General features: G+C 60.9%; 1 protein-coding gene across 4 annotated transcripts in view; it reads right to left on the bottom strand.

The window, feature by feature from the left end:
• Positions 1-20,954, bottom strand: part of LOC122550377 (disintegrin and metalloproteinase domain-containing protein 12-like) — a 483,861-nt gene that overhangs the window by 237,624 nt on the left and 225,283 nt on the right. For all 4 annotated transcript variants that reach the window (XM_087992303.1, XM_087992306.1, XM_087992307.1 and 1 more), the window contains exon 9: positions 11,877-12,043. In XM_087992303.1, the coding sequence (XP_087848429.1) occupies positions 11,877-12,043 (167 nt within the window). The remainder of the gene's footprint in view (positions 1-11,876; positions 12,044-20,954) is intronic.

The raw sequence follows: 20,954 nt of genomic DNA, 5'->3' as shown, positions 1-20,954 counted from the left end.
ACTGTCTCTCTGGGCACCCCAGACACACTGTCTCTCTGAGCACCCCAGACACACCGTCACACTGGTCACCCCAGACACACTGTCGCTCTGGGCACCCCAGACACACTGTCTCTCTGGGCACCCCAGACACACCGTCACACTGGTCACCCCAGACACACTGTCACTCTGGGCACCCCAGACACACTGTCACTCTGGGCACCCCGGACACACCGTCGCTCTGGTCACCCCAGACACACTGTCACTCTGGTCACCCCAGACACACTGTCACTCTGGGCACCCCGGACACACCGTCGCTCTGGTCACCCCAGACTCACTGTCACACTGGGCACGCCAGACACACTGTCGCTCTTAGCACCCCAACACACCGTCACACTGGGCACCCCAGACACACTGTCGCTCTGGGCACCCCAGAAACACTGTCACGCTGGTCACCCCAGGCACACTGTCGCTCTGGGCACCCCAGACACACTGTCGCTCTGGGCACCCCAGACACACTGTCTCTCTGGGCACCCCAGACACACTGTCGCTCTGGGCACCCCGGACACACTGTCACTCTGGGCACCCCAGACACACTGTCACTCTGGTCACCCCAGATACACTGTCGCTCTGGGCACCCCAGACACACTGTTGCTCAGGGCACCCCAGACACACTGTCGCTCTGTCACCCCAGACACACTGTCTCTCTGAGCACCCCAGACACACCGTCACACTGGTCACCCCAGACACACTGTCGCTCTGGTCACCCCAGACACACTGTCACACTGGGCACGCCAGACACACTGTCGCCCTGGGCACCCCAGACACACTGTCGCACTGGTCACCCCAGACACACTGTCACCCTGGGCACCCCGGACACACTGTCACTCTGGCCACCCCAGACACACTGTCGCACTGGTCACCCCAGACACACTGTCGCCCTGGGCACCCCGGACACACTGTCGCTCTTAGCACCACGGACACACTGTCGCACTGGTCACCCCAGACACACTGTCACGCTGGTCACCCCAGACACACTGTCGCTCTGTGCACCCCAGACACACTGTCGCACTGGTCACCCCAGAAACACTGTCACGCTGGTCACCCCAGACACACTGTCATGCTGGGCAGCCCAGACACACTGTCACGCTGGGCACCCCAGACACATTGTCACGCTGGGCACCCCAGACACACTGTCGCTCTTAGCACCCCAGACACACCGTCACACTGGGCACCCCAGGCACACTGTCGCTCTGGGCACCCCAGAAACACTGTCACGCTGGTCACCCCAGGCACACTGTCGCTCTGGGCACCCCAGACACACTGTCGCTCTGGGCACCCCAGACACACTGTTGCTCAGGGCACCCCAGACACACTGTCGCTCTTGGCACCCCAGACACACCGTCAGACTGGTCACCCCAGACACACCGTCGCTCTTGGCACCCCAGACACACTGTCGTTCTGGGCACCCCAGACACACTGTCGCTCTTGGCATCACAGACATATTGTCGCTCTTGGCACCCCAGACACACCGTCGCTCTTGGCACCCCAGACACACTGTCGCTCTTGGCACCCCAGACACACTGTCGCACTGGTCACCCTAGACACACTGTCACCCTGGGCACCCCAGACACACTGTCACACTGGTCACCCCAGACACACTGTCACCCTGGGCACCCCAGACACACTGTCGCACTGGTCACCCCAGACACACTGTCACTCTAGCCACCCCAGACACACTGTCGCACTGGTCACCCCAGACACACTGTCGCACTGGTCACCCCAGACACACTGTCGCTCTTGGCACCCCAGACACAATGTCGCACTGGGCACCCCAGACACACTCTCGCCCTGGGCACCCCAGACACACTGTCACTCTGGGCACCCCAGACACACTCTCGCCCTGGGCACCCCAGACACACTGTCGCTCTTGGCACCACGGACACACTGTCGCTCTGGTCACCCCAGACACACCGTCACACTGGGCACCCCAGACACACCGTCACACTGGGCACCCCAGACACACATTGTCGCTCTTGGCACCCCAGACACACCGTCACACTGGGCACCCCAGACACACCGTCACACTGGGCACCCCAGACACACTGTCGCACTGGTCACCCCAGACACACTGTCACTCTAGCCACCCCAGACACACTGTCGCACTGGTCACCCCAGACACACTGTCACACTGGTCACCCCAGACACACTGTCGCACTGGTCACCCCAGACACACTGTCGCACTGGTCACCCCAGACACACTGTCACTCTGGGCACCCCAGACACACTCTCGCCCTGGGCACCCCAGACACACTGTCGCTCTTGGCACCCCAGACACACTGTCGCACTGGTCACCCCAGACACACTGTCACTCTGGGCACCCCAGACACACTCTCGCCCTGGGCACCCCAGACACACTGTCACACTGGGCACCCCAGACACACTGTCGCACTGGTCACCCCAGACACACTCTCGCCTTGGCAACCCCAGACACACTGTCGCACTGGTCACCCCAGACACACTGTCACGCTGGGCACCCCAGACACACTGTCGCTCTGTGCACCCCAGACACACTGTCGCTCTGTGCACCACGAACACACTGTCGCTCTGGTCACCCCAGAAACACTGTCACGCTGGTCACCCCAGACACACTGTCACGCTGTGCACCCCAGACACACTGTCGCTCTGGTCACCCCAGGCACACTGTCGCTCTGGGCACCCCAGACACACTGTCGCTCTTAGCACCCCAACACACCGTCACACTGGGCACCCCAGACACACCGTCACACTGGGCACCCCAGACACACTGTCACGCTGGTCACCCCAGGCACACTGTCGCTCTGGGCACCCCAGACACACTGTCGCTCTGGGCACCCCAGACACACTGTCTCTCTGGGCACCCCAGACACACTGTCTCTCTGAGCACCCCAGACACACTGTCACTCTGGGCACCCCAGACACACTGTCGCACTGGTCACCCCAGACACACTGTCGCACTGTTCACCCCAGACACACTGTCACCCTGGGCACCCCAGACACACCGTCACACTGGGCACCCCAGACACACCGTCACACTGGGCACCCCAGACACACACTGTCGCTCTTGGCACCCCAGACACACTGTCGCACTGGTCACCCCAGACACAATGTCGCACTGGGCACCCCAGACACACTCTCGCCCTGGGCACCCCAGACACACTGTCACTCTGGGCACCCCAGACACACTGTCGCACTGGTCACCCCAGACACACTGTCGCACTGGTCACCCCAGACACACTGTCGCACTGGTCACCCCAGACACACTGTCACACTGGGCACCCCAGACACACTGTCACATTGGGCACCCCAGACACACTGTCGCACTGGTCACCCCAGACACACTGTCGCACTGGTCACCCCAGACACACTGTCACACTGGTCACCCCAGACACACTGTCACTCTGGGCACCCCAGACACACTCTCGCCTTGGGCACCCCAGACACACTGTCACTCTGGGCACCCCAGACACACTCTCGCCCTGGGCACCCCAGACACATTGTCGCTCTTGGCATCACGGACACACTGTCGCACTGGTCACCCCAGACACACTGTCGCTCTGGGCACCCCAGACACACTCTCGCCTTGGGCACCCCAGACACACTGTCACTCTGGGCACCCCAGACACACTCTCGCCCTGGGCACCCCAGACACATTGTCGCTCTTGGCATCACGGACACACTGTCGCACTGGTCACCCCAGACACACTGTCGCTCTGGGCACCCCAGACACACTGTCGCTCTGTGCACCCCAGACACATTGTCGCTCTTGGCATCACGGACACACTGTCACGCTGGTCACCCCAGACACACTATCACGCTGGGCACCCCAGACACACTGTCGCTCTGTGCACCCCAGACACACTGTCGCTCTGTGCACCACGAACACACTGTCGCTCTGGTCACCCCAGACACACTGTCACGCTGGGCACCCCAGACACACTGTCGCTCTGTGCACCCCAGACACACTGTCGCTCTGGTCACCCCAGGCACACTGTCGCTCTGGCCACCCCAGACACACTGTCGCTCTTAGCACCCCAACACACCGTCACACTGGGCACCCCAGACACACTGTCGCTCTGGGCACCCCAGACACACTGTCTCTCTGAGCACCCCAGACACACCGTCACACTGGTCACCCCAGACACACTGTCGCACTGGTCACCCCAGACACACTGTCACCCTGGGCACCCCAGACACACTGTCGCTCTTGGCACCCCGGACACACTGTCACTCTGGGCACCCCGGACACACCGTCACACTGGTCACCCCAGACACACTGTCGCACTGGTCACCCCAGACACACTGTCACACTGGTCACCCCAGACACACTGTCACTCTGGGCACCACGAACACACTGTCGCTCTGGGCACCCCAGACACACTGTCACGCTGGGCACCCCAGACACACTGTCACGCTGGGCACCCCAGACACACTGTCACGCTGGGCACCCCAGACACACTGTCGCTCTTAGCACCCCAGACACACCGTCACACTGGGCACCCCAGGCACACTGTCGCTCTGGGCACCCCAGACACACTGTCGCTCTGGGCACCCCAGACACACCGTCAGACTGGTTACCCCAGACACACTGTCGCTCTGGGCACCCCAGGCACACTGTCGCTCTTAGCACCCCAGACACACTGTCGCTCTGGGCACCCCAGACACACTGTCGCTCTTGGCACCCCAGACACACTGTCGCACTGGGCACCCCAGACACACTGTCGCTCTGGTCACCCCAGGCACACTGTCGCTCTTGGCACCCCAGACACACTGTCGCTCTGGGCACCCCAGACACACTGTCGCTCTTGGCACCCCAGACACACTGTCGCTCTGGGCACCCCAGACACACTGTCGCTCTGGTCACCCCAGGCACACTGTCGCTCTTGGCACCCCAGACACACTGTCGCTCTTGGCACCCCAGACACACTGTCGCACTGGGCACCCCAGACACACTGTCGCACTGGGCACCCCAGACACACTGTCGCACTGGTCACCCCAGACACACTGTCGCACTGGGCACCCCAGACACACTGTCGCTCTTGGCACCACGGACACACTGTCGCTCTTGGCACCCCAGACACACTGTCGCTCTTGGCACCACGGACACACTGTCGCACTGGTCACCCCAGACACACTGTCGCACTGGTCACCCCAGACACACTGTCGCACTGGGCACCCCAGACACACTGTCGCACTGGTCACCCCAGACACACTGTCGCACTGGGCACCCCAGACACACTGTCACTCTGGGCACCCCAGACACACTGTCGCACTGGTCACCCCAGACACACTGTCGCTCTTGGCACCACGGACACACTGTCGCACTGGTCACCCCAGACACATTGTCACTCTGGGCACCCCAGACACACTGTCGCTCTGGTCACCCCAGACACACTGTCGCTCTTGGCACCACGGACACACTGTCGCTCTGGTCACCCCAGACACACTGTCGCTCTGGGCACCCCAGACACACTGTCACTCTGGGCACCCCAGACACACTGTCGCTCTTGGCACCACGGACACACTGTCGCTCTGGTCACCCCAGACACACTGTCACTCTGGGCACCCCAGACACACTGTCGCTCTTGGCACCACGGACACACTGTCGCACTGGTCACCCCAGACACATTGTCACTCTGGGCACCCCAGACACACTGTCGCTCTGGGCACCCCAGACACACTGTCGCTCTGGGCACCCCAGACACACTGTCACTCTTGGCACCCCAGACACACTGTCGCTCTGGGCACCCCAGACACACTGTCGCACTGGTCACCCCAGACACACTGTCGCTCTTGGCACCCCAGACACACTGTCGCACTGGTCACCCCAGACACACTGTCGCTCTGGGCACCCCAGACACACTGTCACGGTGGTCACCCCAGACGCACTGTCACACTGGTCACCCCAGACACACTGTCACTCTTGGCACCCCAGACACACTGTCGCTCTGGGCACCCCAGACACACTGTCGCACTGGTCACCCCAGACACACTGTCGCTCTTGGCACCACGGACACACTGTCGCACTGGTCACCCCAGACACACTGTCACTCTGGGCACTCCAGACACACTGTCGCACTGGTCACCCCAGACACACTGTCGCTCTTGGCACCACGGACACACTGTCGCACTGGTCACCCCAGACACATTGTCACTCTGGGCACCCCAGACACACTGTCGCTCTGGGCACCCCAGACACACTGTCGCTCTTGGCACCACGGACACACTGTCGCTCTGGGCACCCCAGACACACTGTCGCTCTGGGCACCCCAGACACACTGTCGCTCTTGGCACCACGGACACACTGTCGCTCTGGTCACCCCAGACACACTGTCGCTCTGGGCAACCCAGACACACTGTCACTCTGGTCACCCCAGACACACTGTCGCTCTTGGCACCATGGACACACTGTCGCTCTGGTCACCCCAGACACACTGTCACGCTGGGCACCCCAGACATACTGTCACACTGGTCACCCCAGACACACTGTCGCACTGGGCACCCCAGACACACTGTCGCACTGGGCACCCCAGTGCATGTGTTCTCCATGACCCTTTGAAAGTTGCTGCCAACCGCTGATACCCCAAAGGAGAAGTGAATGAGCTCACAATCCCCACAGAGATGGAACAATCTGTCAGATGGCTGGTATAGTCCATTCAGCAAATACCACTGGAACAAGGATGTTTTGCTGCAATTACTCAGATAATTATTGATGCTGCAATGGGAATGTTGTTTGCAGTTTTCATCTCCTTATCTGAGGAAGAACGATCTTGCTATCGCAGGAGTGCACTGAAACCTGCCCAAATCAATTCCTGGGATGACAGGACTGATATCGGAGGAGATGCTGAGTCGGTTCAGACTGCTTTCACTGCACTTGTGAAGAATGAAGAGGAATCTCCTAGAAACCTATAGAATTCAAACAGGCCGAGACAGGAGAAACAGGGGAAAGATTTTGCTCATGACTCTCTGGGTGAAATCTTTCCCATTCATCTCAGTCCTAAAAGCCTACTCAATATCCTGAGACCACAATCTCTCAATAGACTCATAATGATCATAATGCATGGCAGAACAGGTTTGAAGGGCTGAGTGGCCTACTCTCGCTGCTGCACTCTAACTTTTGATCGTAAAGCCCCTGTATGTCACCTTCATTGACCTCACCAAGGTGTTGGACCTGGTCCTGAAGATCGGCTATCCACTGGAACTGCTGAGCATGATCAAATCCTTCCACAGGAACATGATGGTGACGGTGCAGTTCCACGGCAACTCTTCGATATCCCGCACTCTTTGGGATTTTTTTGCTGTGCTTCTGAAACATGCCTTTGGCACCACAAAGGAGGGGTTTTACCTACACACTAGATCAGACGGCAGGCTCTTTAACCCAGCCCAACTCAGAGCCAAAACAAAAGGATGTGCAGCACTCCTCAGGGACAGGCTGTTTGCTGATGAGGCTGCCGTTACTGATTAACTGCCCCTCTCACGCTTGCAAGGATTTCGAGCTGACTATCAGTCTGAAGAAGACGAGTATCCTCGGACAGAACACAGAGACACTGCTGGTCATCACTATCGATGACCCCAAACTCAATGTTGTCCATCAGTTTACTTATCTTGTCTCTCCCATCACTGACAACCTCTCCTTGGACACAGAGATCAACAAGAGGATCAGGAAAGCAGCCTCACCTCTTGCTCGCCTCACAACTCGAGTGTGGACAAATCTCAAGCTGACAGTGAAGACAAAAATGTCAATCTACAATGCCCCATCATAAGCACATTGCTGTACGGCAGTGAAACGTGGACTCCATATGCCAGACAGGAGAGAAGACTGAACACCTTCCATTGAGTATCTGCTGTATCTTGGGCATATCCTGGCAAGACAGTGAGCAATGCAGCGGGCCTATCTTGCGCTGGCCTTCCCAGCATGTATACTCTGCTCAGGCAGCGGAGACTGTGCTGGCTGGAACACGTCCGCCATGTAGAGGATGGCCGCATCCCAAAGGATATCCTCTATGGAGAGGTTGCATCCGGGAAGAGACCAAGCTGTGCTCCAAGGACATCTGCATGAGGGACATGAAGGTACTTGATTTCGTTACAGAGTCCTGGGAAAGGCTTGCAGCTGACCACACCAGATGGAGAAACACCCTGAACCGACACCTCAACACAGGGGAAAAGAAGCTGAGGAACACTGCAGCAGACAAGTGGGCACCCAGCGAGGAGTGCAGCAGCTCCAGCAAGGGGCCTAACAGGGTTGGCAGATGAACTCAGGGCATGGTTAGGAACATGGGACTGGGATATCATAGCAATTACAGAAACATGGCTCAGGGATGGGCAGGACTGGCAGCTTAATGTTCCAGGATACAAATGCTACAGGAAGGATAGAAAGGGAAGCAAGAGAGGAGGGGGAGCGGCATTTTTGATAAGGGATAGCATTACAGCTGTGCTGAGGGAGGATATTCCCAGAAATACATCCAGGGAAGTTATTTGGGTGGAACTGAGAAATAAGAAAGGGATCACCTTATTGGGATTGTATTATAGGCCCCCCTAATAGTCAGAGGGAAATTGAGAAACAAACTTGTCAGGAGATCTCAGCTATCTGTAAGAATAATAGGGTGGTTATGGTCGGGGATTTTAACTTTCCAAACATAGACTGGGACTGCCGTAGTGTTAAAGGTTTAGATGGAGAGGAATTTCTTAAGTATGTACAAGACAATTTTCTGATTCAGTATGTGGATGTACCTACTAGAGAAGGTGCAAAACTTGACCTACGCTTCGGAAATAAGGCAGGGCAGGTGACTGAGGTGTCAGTGGGGGAGCACTTTGGGGCCAGAGACCATAATTCTATTTGTTTTAAAATAGTGATGGAAAAGGATAGACCAGATCTAAAAGTTGAAGTTCTAAATTAGAGAAAGGCTAATTTTGACGGAATTAGGCAAGAACTTTCAAAAGCTGATTGGGGGCAGATGTTCGGAGGTAAAGGGACGGCTGGAAAATGGGAAGCCTTCAGAAATGAGATAACAAGAATCCAGAGAAAGTACATTCCTGTCAGGGTGAAAGGGAAGGCTGGTAGGTATAGGGAATGCTGGATGACTAAAGAAATTGAGGGTTTGGTTAAGAAAATGAAGGAAACATATATCAGGTATAGACAGGATAGATCGAGTGAATCCTTACAAGAGTATAAAGGCAGTAGGAGTATACTTAAGAGGGAAATCAGGAGGGCAAAACGGGGACATGAGGTAGCTTTGGCAAATAGAATTAAGGAGAATCCAAAGGGTTTTTATGAATATATTAAGGACAAAAGGGTAACTAGGGGGAGAATAGGGCCCCTCAAAGATCAGCAAGGCGGCCTTTGTGTGGAGCCACAGAAAATGGGGGAGATACTAAATGAATATTTTGCAACAGTATTTACTGTGGAAAAGGATATGGAAGATATAGACTGTAGGGAAATAGATGGTGACATCTTGCAAAATGTCCAGATTACAGAGGAGGAAGTGCTGGATGTCTTGAAACGGTTAAAGGTGGATAAATCCCCAGGACCTGATCAGGTATACCCGAGAACTCTGTGGGAAGCTAGAGAAGTGATTGCTGGGCCTCTTGCTGAGATATTTGTATCATCAATAGTCACAGGTGAGGTGCCAGAAGACTAGAGGTTGGCAAACGTGGTGCCACTGTTTAAGAGGGGCGGTAAAGACAAGCCAGGGAACTATAGACCAGGGAACTGTGACCGGTGAGCCTGACCTCGGTGGTGGGCAAGTTGTTGGAGGGAATCCTGAGGGACAGGATGTACATGTATTTGGAAAGACAAGGATTGATTCGGGATAGTCAACATGGCTTTGTGGGTGGGAAATCATGTCTCACAAACTTGATTGAGTTTTTGAGGAAGTAACAAAGAAGATTGATGAGGGCAGAGCAGTAGATGTGATCTATATGGACTTCAGTAAGGCGTTCGACAAGGTTCCCCATGGGAGACTGATTAGCAAGGTTAGATCTCATGGAATACAGGGAGAACTATCCATTTGGATACAGAACTGGCTCAAAGGTAGAAGACAGAGGGTGGTGGTGGAGGGTTGTTTTTCAGACTGGAGACCTGTGACCAGTGGAGTGCCACAAGGATCGGTGCTGGGTCCTCTACTTTTTGTTATTTACAAAAATGATTTGGATGCGAGCATGAGAGGTACAGTTAGTAAGTTTGCAGATGACACCAAAATTGGAGGTGTAGTGGACAGTGAAGAGGGTTACCTCAGATTACAACAGGATCTGGACCAGATGGGCCAATGGGCTGAGAAGTGGCAGATGGAGTTTAATTCAGATAAATGCGAGGTGCTGCATTTTGGGAAAGCAAATCTTAGCAGGACTTATACACTTAATGGTAAGGTCCTAGGGAGTGTTGCTGAACAAAGAGACCTTGGAGTGCAGGTTCATAGCTCCTTGAAAGTGGAGTCGCAGGTAGATAGGATAGTGATGAAGGCGTTTGATATGCTTTCCTTTACTGGTCAGAGTATTGAGTACAGGGTTTGGGAGGTCATGTTGCGGCTGTACAGGACATTGGTTCGGCCACTGTTGGAATATTGCGTGCAATTCTGGTCTCCTTCCTATCAGAAAAATGTTGTGGAACTTGAAAGGGTTCAGAAAAGATTTACAAGGATGTTGCCAGGGTTGGAGCTATCGGGAGAGACTGAACAGGCTGTGACTGTTTTCTTGGAGCGTCGGAGGCTGAGGGGTGACCTTATAGAGGTTTACAAAATTATGAGGGGCATGGATAGGATAAATAGACAAAGTCTTTTCCCTGGGGTCGGGGAGTCCAGAACTAGAGGGCAGACGTTTAGATTAGATTTTTTTTTAGATTAGATTACTTACAGTGTGGAAACAGGCCCTTCGGCCCAACAAGTCCACACCGCCCCGCCGAAGCGCAACCCACCCATACCCCTACATTTACCCCTTATCTAACACTCCGGGCAATTTAGCATGGCCAATTCACCTGACCTGCACATCTTTGGACTGTGGGAGGAAACCGGAGCACCCGGAGGAAACCCACGCAGACACGGGGAGAATGTGCAAACTCCACACAGTCAGTCGCCTGAGGCGGGAATTGAACCCGGGTCTCTGGCGCTGTGAGGCAGCAGTGCCAACCACTGTGCCACCGTGCCGCCCACAAAGGTTTAGGGTGAGAGGGGAAAGATATAAAAGAGACCGAAGGGGCAACTTTTTCATGCAGAGGGGGTACGTGTATGGAATCAGCTGCCAGAGGATGTGGTGGAGGCTGGTACAATTGCAACATTTAAGAGGCGTTTGGATGGCTATATGAATAGGAAGGGTTTGGAGGGATATGGGCCGGGTGCTGGCAGGTGGGACTAGATTGGGTTGGGATATCTGGTCGACATGGACGGGTTGGACCAAAGGGTCTGTTTCCATGCTGTACATCTCTATGACTCTATGAGATCAACGCCCACATACAGGTGGGTCCTCTGTGACCGGGACTGTCACTCCAGCATTGGTCTCTTCAGCCACAAGCGACATTGCCTCAGGGAAGCAGAAAGCTGGAACGAGGATGCAACCCATGGTCAGCCTTGACCGAAAGGGGCCTCACTATGCTTTTCAAGGAATGCTTTATCAAAAAGATTTGTTCTTTTCACTGTCCTTTCATTGATCCCTTTAAAAAGAAACAATTCAGGTTCCACAACAGTTCCCAGTCAAGACCACCAAAACATGATGAAATGTCACATTATCACGATGTTAATTCAGCACTCAGTCACCACAAATCCAACCAAACACATTTCCCAGCACTGTCCACAACCTTTAACTGATGAGAAATAAGCGTGACAGTCTGCTGGCCTGGGTCAGTTTGTGAATATTGGGTGCAAGCTACTCACGTGACAAGATGGGCATTGTCATTGTGCAGTCGAGGGAGAAGGGACGTCTCCCTCCAGTGGAGAAAATGGTTCATGGTTCTGGAAGGATTACTGTCGATGGGGATCTGGTTGGTGGTCCACACCTCCACACCAATAAGAGCAATCCAAACTTTAAACGGTCTGTAATACTGGAGAGAAGAGCAGTGTTAAGAGAGTGAACTCACCTGAATCTTATCAGGTCAATTAAGCTGAGAACTGACCATCAACTCACACTCAAATCAGTTCTCAGTTGGAGACACTGGCGGCTCAGTAATATCGAGCTGGTGAACGGACATTCTCCAACAGGGACAGCTGACAATACCTTATCTTTATCAATCATAGGATATGGGTGTCACTGGCTGGGGCCTGTCCCTATCTGCCCTTGAACCTGTTATAGGCCAGGCCAAAACCCACAATATATTTCAAGGAAATAGCCCAGACCTGAACATTACAAGTCATTTTCAGCAGGTGCAACCCACAAGGGTCCAGGTGGGATACAGCTGATTAAAACATGAAGTTTTAAACAAAACAGAATTTAGTTACAATATTACCAAATGAAACACAAAAAAAAGAAAACGGAATACAGACTAACCTCACCGATCTGAAAACCCAACAGATTATACAAACTTAATGATGCTGTTCCAAATCCCTGCAACAATCCCCAGAATGACCCCGTGGGCTATAAAACTAAAATCAAACACATCCACACAGGGACAGGGCCCCCCCACACACACACAGGGGGACAGGGCCCCCCCACACACACACACAGGGACAGGGCCCCCACACACACACACAGGGGGACAGGGCCCCCACACACACACACACACACACACACACAGGGACAGGGCCCCCCCACACACACACACAGGGACAGGGCCCCCACACACACACACACACAGGGACAGGGCCCACACACACACACACACACACACACAGGGACAGGGCCCCCCCCCACACACACACACACACAGGGACAGGGCCCCCACACACACACAGGGACAGGGCCCCCCCCCACACACACACAGGGACAGGGCCCCCACACACACACACACAGGGACAGGGTCCCCACACACACACACACACACACACACACACAGGGACAGGGCCCCCACACACACACACACAGGGACAGGGCCCACACACACACACACACACACACACAGGGACAGGGCCCCCCCCCACACACACACACACACAGGGACAGGGCCCCCACACACACACAGGGACAGGGCCGCCACACACACACACACACACAGTGACAGGGCCACCCCCCCCCCCACACACACACACACACAGGGACAGGGCCCCCCCACACACACACACAGGGACAGGGCCCCCCCACACACACACACACAGTGACAGGGCCACCCCCCCCCCCCCCACACACACACACACACAGGGACAGGGCCCCCCCACACACACACACAGGGACAGGGCCCCCCCACACACACACACACAGGGACAGGGCCCCCCCACACACACACACAGGGACAGGGCCCCCCCACACACACACACACAGGGACAGGGCCCCCCCACACACACACACAGGGACAGGCCCCCCCCCCACACACACACAGGGACAGGGCCCCCACACACACACACACACAGGGACAGGGCCCCCCCACACACACACACAGGGACAGGGCCCCCACACACACACACACACACAGGGACAGGGCCCCCCCACACACGCGGGGTCAGGGCCGCCCCCCCCCACACACACACACACACACACACACACACAGGGGGACAGGGCCCCCCCACACACACACGGGGACAGGGCCCCCACACACACAGGGACAGGGCCCCCCCACACACACACACAGGGACAGGGCCCCCCCACACACACACACAGGGACAGGGCCCCCACACACACACACACAGGGACAGGGCCCCCCCACACACACACACAGGGACAGGGCCCCCCCCCACACACACACACAGGGACAGGGCCCCCCCACACACACACACAGGGACAGGGCCCCCACACACACACACACAGGGACAGGGCCCCCCCCCCCCACACACACACACAGGGACAGGGCCCCCCCACACACACACACAGGGACAGGGCCCCCCCACACACACACACAGGGACAGGGCCCCCCCCCACACACACACAGGGACAGGGCCCCCACACACACACACACACACACACAGGGACAGTGCCCCCCCCCCCCACACACACACACACACACAGGGACAGGGCCCCCACACACACACACACACACAGGGACAGGGCCCCCACACACACACACGCAGGGACAGGGCCCCCACACACACACACACAGGGACAGGGCCCCCCCCCCCACACACACACACACACACACAGGGACAGGGCCCCCACACACACACACACACAGGGACAGGGCCCCCCCCCACACACACACACACACACAGGGACAGGGCCCCACACACACACGGGGACAGGGCCCCCCCACACACACAGGGACAGGGCCCCCCCACACACACACACAGGGACAGGGCCCCCCCACACACACACACAGGGACAGGGCCCCCACACACACACACGCAGGGACAGGCCCCCCCCACACACACACACAGGGACAGGGCCCCCCCACACACACACACAGGGACAGGGCCCCCACACACACACACACAGGGACAGGGCCCCCACACACACACGGGGACAGGGCCCCCCCACACACGGGGACAGGGCCCCCCCACACACACGGGGACAGGGCCCCCCCACACACACGGGGACAGGGCCCCCACACACACGGGGAACAGGGCCCCACACACACACGGGGACAGGGCCCCCCCACACACGGGGACAGGGCCCCCACACACACAGGGACAGGTCACCCCACACACGGGGAACAGGGCCCACACACACACACACACACACACACACACACACGGGGACAGGGCCCCCACACACACACGGGGACAGGGCCCCCCCACACACACAGGGACAGGGCCCCCCCACACACACAGGGACAGGGCCCCCCCACACACACACACAGGGACAGGGCCCCCACACACACACACGGTGGCAGGGCCCCCACACACAGGGACAGGGCCCCCACTCACACGGGGACAGGGCCCCTCCACACACACGGGGACAGGGCCCCCCCACACACACAGGGACAGGGCCCCCCCACACACACGGGGACAGGGCCCCCACACACACACAGGGACAGGGCCCCCCCACTCACACGGGGACAGGGCCCCCCCACACACACAGGGACAGGGCCCCCACACACACACAGGGACAGGGCCCCCCCACACACACACACGGGGACAGGGCCCCCACACACACACGGGGACAGGGCCCCCACACACACACGGGGACAGGGCCCCCCCACACACACAGGGACAGGGCCCCCCCACACACACACACGGGGACAGGGCCCCCCCACACACACAGGGACAGGGCCTCCCCCACACACGGGGACAGGGCTCCCCCACACACAGGGACAGGGCCCCCACACACGGGACAGGGCCCCCACACACGGGACAGGGCCCCCACACACACAGGGACAGGGCCCCCCCACACACAGGGACAGGGCCCCCCCCCCCCCCCACACACACACGGGGACAGGGCCCCCCCACACACACAGGGACAGGGCCCCCCCACACACACACACGGGGACAGGGCCCCCCCACACACACAGGGACAGGGCCCCCCCACACACGGGGACAGGGCCCCCCCACACACACAGGGACAGGGCCCCCACACACACACGGGGACAGGGCCCCCCCACACACGGGGACAGGGCCCCCCACACACACGGGGACAGGGCCCCCCCACACACACGGGGACAGGGCCCCCCCACACACGGGGACAGGGCCCCCCCACACACACAGGGACAGGGCCCCCCCACACACGGGGACAGGGCCCCCACACACACACGGGGACAGGGCCCCCACACACACACACACGGGGACAGGGCCCCCCCACACACACAGGGACAGGGCCTCCCCCACACACAGGGACAGGGCCCCCCCACACACGGGGACAGGGCCCCCACACACACACAGGGACAGGGCCCCCCCACACACACAGGGAGAGGGCCCCCCCACACACGGGGACAGGGCCTCCCCCACACACAGGGACAGGGCCCCCCCACACACGGGGACAGGGCCCCCACACACACACACGGGGACAGGGCCCCCCCACACACACAGGGACAGGGCCTCCCCCACACACAGGGACAGGGCTCCCCCACACACAGGGACAGGGCCCCCCCACACACGGGGACAGGGCCCCCACACACACACGGGGACAGGGCCCCCACACACACACACACGGGGACAGGGCCCCCACACACACACGGGGACAGGGCCCCCACACACACACACACGGGGACAGGGCCCCCACACACACACACACGGGGACAGGGCCCCCCCCACACACACACACAGGGACAGGGCCCCCACACACGGGGACAGGGCCCCCACACACACACACACGGGGACAGGGCCCCCACACACACACGGGGACAGGGCCCCCACACACACACGGGGACAGGGCCCCCACACACACACAGGGACAGGGCCTCCCCCACACACGGGGACAGGGCCCCCACACACACGGGGACAGGGCCCGCACACACACACAGGGACAGGGCCCCCACACACACACACAGGGACAGGGCTCCCACACACATAGGGACAGGGCCCCCCCCCACACACGGGGACAGGGCCCCCACACACACACGGGGACAGGCCCCCCCCCACACACCAGGACAGGGCCCCCCCCCACACACACGGGGACAGGGCCCCCCCCCAACACACAGGGACAGGGCCCCCACACACACACGGGGACAGGCCCCCCCCCACACACCGGGACAGGGCCCCCCCCACACACACGGGGACAGGGCCCCCACACACACACGGGGACAGGGCCCCCCCACACACACGGGGACAGGGACCCCCACACACAGGGACAGGGCCCCCCCACACACGGGGACAGGGCCCCCCCCACACACACAGGGACAGGGCCCCCCCACACACGGGGACAGGGCCACCCCACACACGGGGACAGGGCCCCCACACACACACACAGGGACAGGGCCCCCACACACACGGGGACAGGGCCCCCACACACACGGGGACAGGGCCCCCACACACACACACTGGGACAGGGCCCCCCCACACACACAGTGACAGGGCCCCCACACACACACGGGGACAGGGCCCTCACACACACAAGGGACAGGGCCCCCACACACACGGGGACAGGGCCCCCCCACACACACAGGGACAGGGCCCCCCCACACACACGGGGACAGGGCCCCCACACACACGGGGACAGGGCCCCCACACACACGGGGACAGGGCTCCCACACACACAGGGACAGGGCCCCCACACACACACAGTGACAGGGCTCCCACACACACACAGGGACAGGGCCCCCACACACACACACTGGGACAGGGCCCCCCCACACACACAGGGACAGGGCCCCCACACACACACAGGGACAGGGCCCCCACACACACACAGGGACAGGGCTCCCACACACACAGGGACAGGGCCCCCACACACACAGGGACAGGGCCCCCACACACACAGGGACAGGGCTCCCACACACACAGGGACAGGGCTCCCACACACACAGGGACAGGGCTCCCACACACACAGGGACAGGGCTCCCACACACACAGGGACAGGGCCCCCACACACACACGGGGACAGGGCCCCCCCACACACACACGGGGACAGGGCCCCCCCCACACACACGGGGACAGGGCCCCCACACACACACGGGGACAGGGCCCCCACACACGGGGACAGGGCCCCCCCACACACACAGGGACAGGGCCCCCCCACACACGGGGACAGGGCCCCCACACACACGGGGACAGGGCCCCCACACACACAGGGACAGGGCCCCCACACACACACAGGGACAGGGCTCCCACACACACAGGGACAGGGCCCCCCCACACACACAGGGACAGGGCCCCCCCACACACACAGGGACAGGGCTCCCACACACACAGGGACAGGGCCACCCCACACACACGGGGACAGGGCCCCCCCACACACGGGGACAGGGCCCCCACACACACACGGGGACAGGGCCCCCACACACACGGGGACAGGGCCCCCACACACACAGGGACAGGGCCCCCACACACACACAGGGACAGGGCTCCCACACACACAGGGACAGGGCCCCCCCACACACACGGGGACAGGGCCCCCACACACACACAGGGACAGGGCCCCCACACACACACGGGGACAGGGCCCCCACACACGGGGACAGGGCCCCCCCACACACACGGGGACAGGGCCCCCACACACACGGGGACAGGGCCCCCACACACACACGGGGACAGGGCCCCCCCACACACACGGGGACAGGGCCCCCACACACACACGGGGACAGGGCCCCCACACACACACGGGGACAGGGCCCCCACACACGGGGACAGGGCCCCCACACACACGGGGACAGGGCCCCCACACACACACACAGGGACAGGGCTCCCACACACATAGGGACAGGGCCCCCCCACACACACACGGGGACAGGGCCCCCACACACACACGGGGACAGGCCCCCCCCCACACACCAGGACAGGGCCCCCCCCCAACACACAGGGACAGGGCCCCCACACACACACGGGGACAGGCCCCCCCCCACACACCGGGACAGGGCCCCCCCCACACACACGGGGACAGGGCCCCCACACACACACGGGGACAGGGCCCCCACACACACAGGGACAGGGCCCCCCCACACACGGGGACAGGGCCCCCCCACACACAGGGACAGGGCCCCCCCACACACAGGGACAGGGCCCCCCCACACACAGGGACAGGGCCCCCCCACACACGGGGACAGGGCCACCCCACACACAGGGACAGGGCCCCCACACACACACACGGGGACAGGGCCCCCCCACACACGGGGACAGGGCCCCCACACACACACACAGGGACAGGGCCCCCACACACACGGGGACAGGGCCCCCACACACACTGGGACAGGGCCCCCCCACACACACAGTGACAGGGCCCCCACACACACACGGGGACAGGGCCCTCACACACACAAGGGACAGGGCCCCCACACACACGGGGACAGGGCCCCCCCACACACACAGGGACAGGGCCCCCCCACACACACGGGGACAGGGCCCCCACACACACGGGGACAGGGCCCCCACACACACGGGGACAGGGCTCCCACACACACAGGGACAGGGCCCCCACACACACACAGTGACAGGGCTCCCACACACACACAGGGACAGGGCCCCCACACACACACACTGGGACAGGGCCCCCCCACACACACAGGGACAGGGCCCCCACACACACACAGGGACAGGGCCCCCACACACACACAGGGACAGGGCTCCCACACACACAGGGACAGGGCCCCCACACACACAGGGACAGGGCCCCCACACACACACGGGGACAGGGCTCCCACACACACAGGGACAGGGCCCCCCCACACACAGGGACAGGGCCCCCACACACACACGGGGACAGGGCCCCCCCACACACACAGGGACAGGGCCCCCACACACACACAGGGACAGGGCCCCCACACACACACGGGGACAGGGCCCCCCCACACACACACGGGGACAGGGCCCCCCCCACACACACGGGGACAGGGCCCCCACACACACACGGGGACAGGGCCCCCACACACGGGGACAGGGCACCCCCACACACACAGGGACAGGGCCCCCCCACACACGGGGACAGGGCCCCCACACACACAGGGACAGGGCCCCCACACACACACAGGGACAGGGCTCCCACACACACAGGGACAGGGCCCCCCCACACACACAGGGACAGGGCCCCCCCACACACACGGGGACAGGGCCCCCCCACACACGGGGACAGGGCCCCCACACACACACGGGGACAGGGCCCCCACACACACGGGGACAGGGCCCCCACACACACAGGGACAGGGCCCCCACACACACACAGGGACAGGGCTCCCACACACACAGGGACAGGGCCCCCCCACACACACGGGGACAGGGCCCCCACACACACACAGGGACAGGGCCCCCACACACACACGGGGACAGGGCCCCCACACACGGGGACAGGGCCCCCCCACACACACGGGGACAGGGCCCCCACACACACGGGGACAGGGCCCCCCCACACACGGACACAGGGCCCCCACACACACACGGGGACAGGGCCCCCACACACACACGGGGACAGGGCCCCCCCACACACGGGGACAGGGCCCCCACACACACGGGGACAGGGCCCCCACACACACACAGGGACAGGGCCCCCACACACACACACACAGGGACAGGGCCCCCCCACACACACAGGGACAGGGCTCCCACACACACGGGGACAGGGCCCCCCCACACACACAGGGACAGGGCTCCCACACACACGGGGACAGGGCCCCCCCACACACACAGGGACAGGGCTCCCACACACACACAGGGACAGGGCTCCCACACACACAGGGACAGGGCCCCCCCACACACACGGGGACAGGGCCCCCCCACACACACAGGGACAGGGCCCCCACACACACGGGGACAGGGCCCCCACACACACACGGGGACAGGGCCCCCCCACACACACAGGGACAGGGCCCCCCCACACACACGGGGACAGGGCCCCCACACACACACACGGGGACAGGGCCCCCCACACACACGGGGACAGGGCCCCCCCACACACACAGGGACAGGGCCCCCCACACACGGGGACAGGGCCCCCCCACACACGGGGACAGGGCCCCCCCACACACACAGGGACAGGGCCCCCCACACACGGGGACAGGGCCCCCCCACACACACAGGGACAGGGCCCCCACATACACATGGGGACAGGGCCCCCCCACACACACAGGGACAGAGAGGTCTGTCTGAGAGAGTAAAGTGTGGTCAGTCTGAGAGAGTAAACTATGGTCAGTCTGAGAGAGTAAAGTATGGTCTGTCTGAGAGAGTAAAGTATGGTCTGTCTGAGAGAGTAAGGTATGGTCTGTCTGGGAGAGTAAGGTATGGTCTGTCTGAGAGAGTAAAGTATGGTCTGTCTGAGAGAGTAAAGTATGGTCTGCCTGAGAGAGTAAAGTG

Source organism: Chiloscyllium plagiosum, unplaced genomic scaffold (genome assembly GCF_037043375.1).
Source record: "Chiloscyllium plagiosum isolate Xiang-an unplaced genomic scaffold, Cpla_swu_hap1 HiC_scaffold_1, whole genome shotgun sequence".
NCBI lineage: Eukaryota > Metazoa > Chordata > Chondrichthyes > Orectolobiformes > Hemiscylliidae > Chiloscyllium > Chiloscyllium plagiosum.
This window is presented reverse-complemented; position numbering and strand designations above follow the sequence as displayed.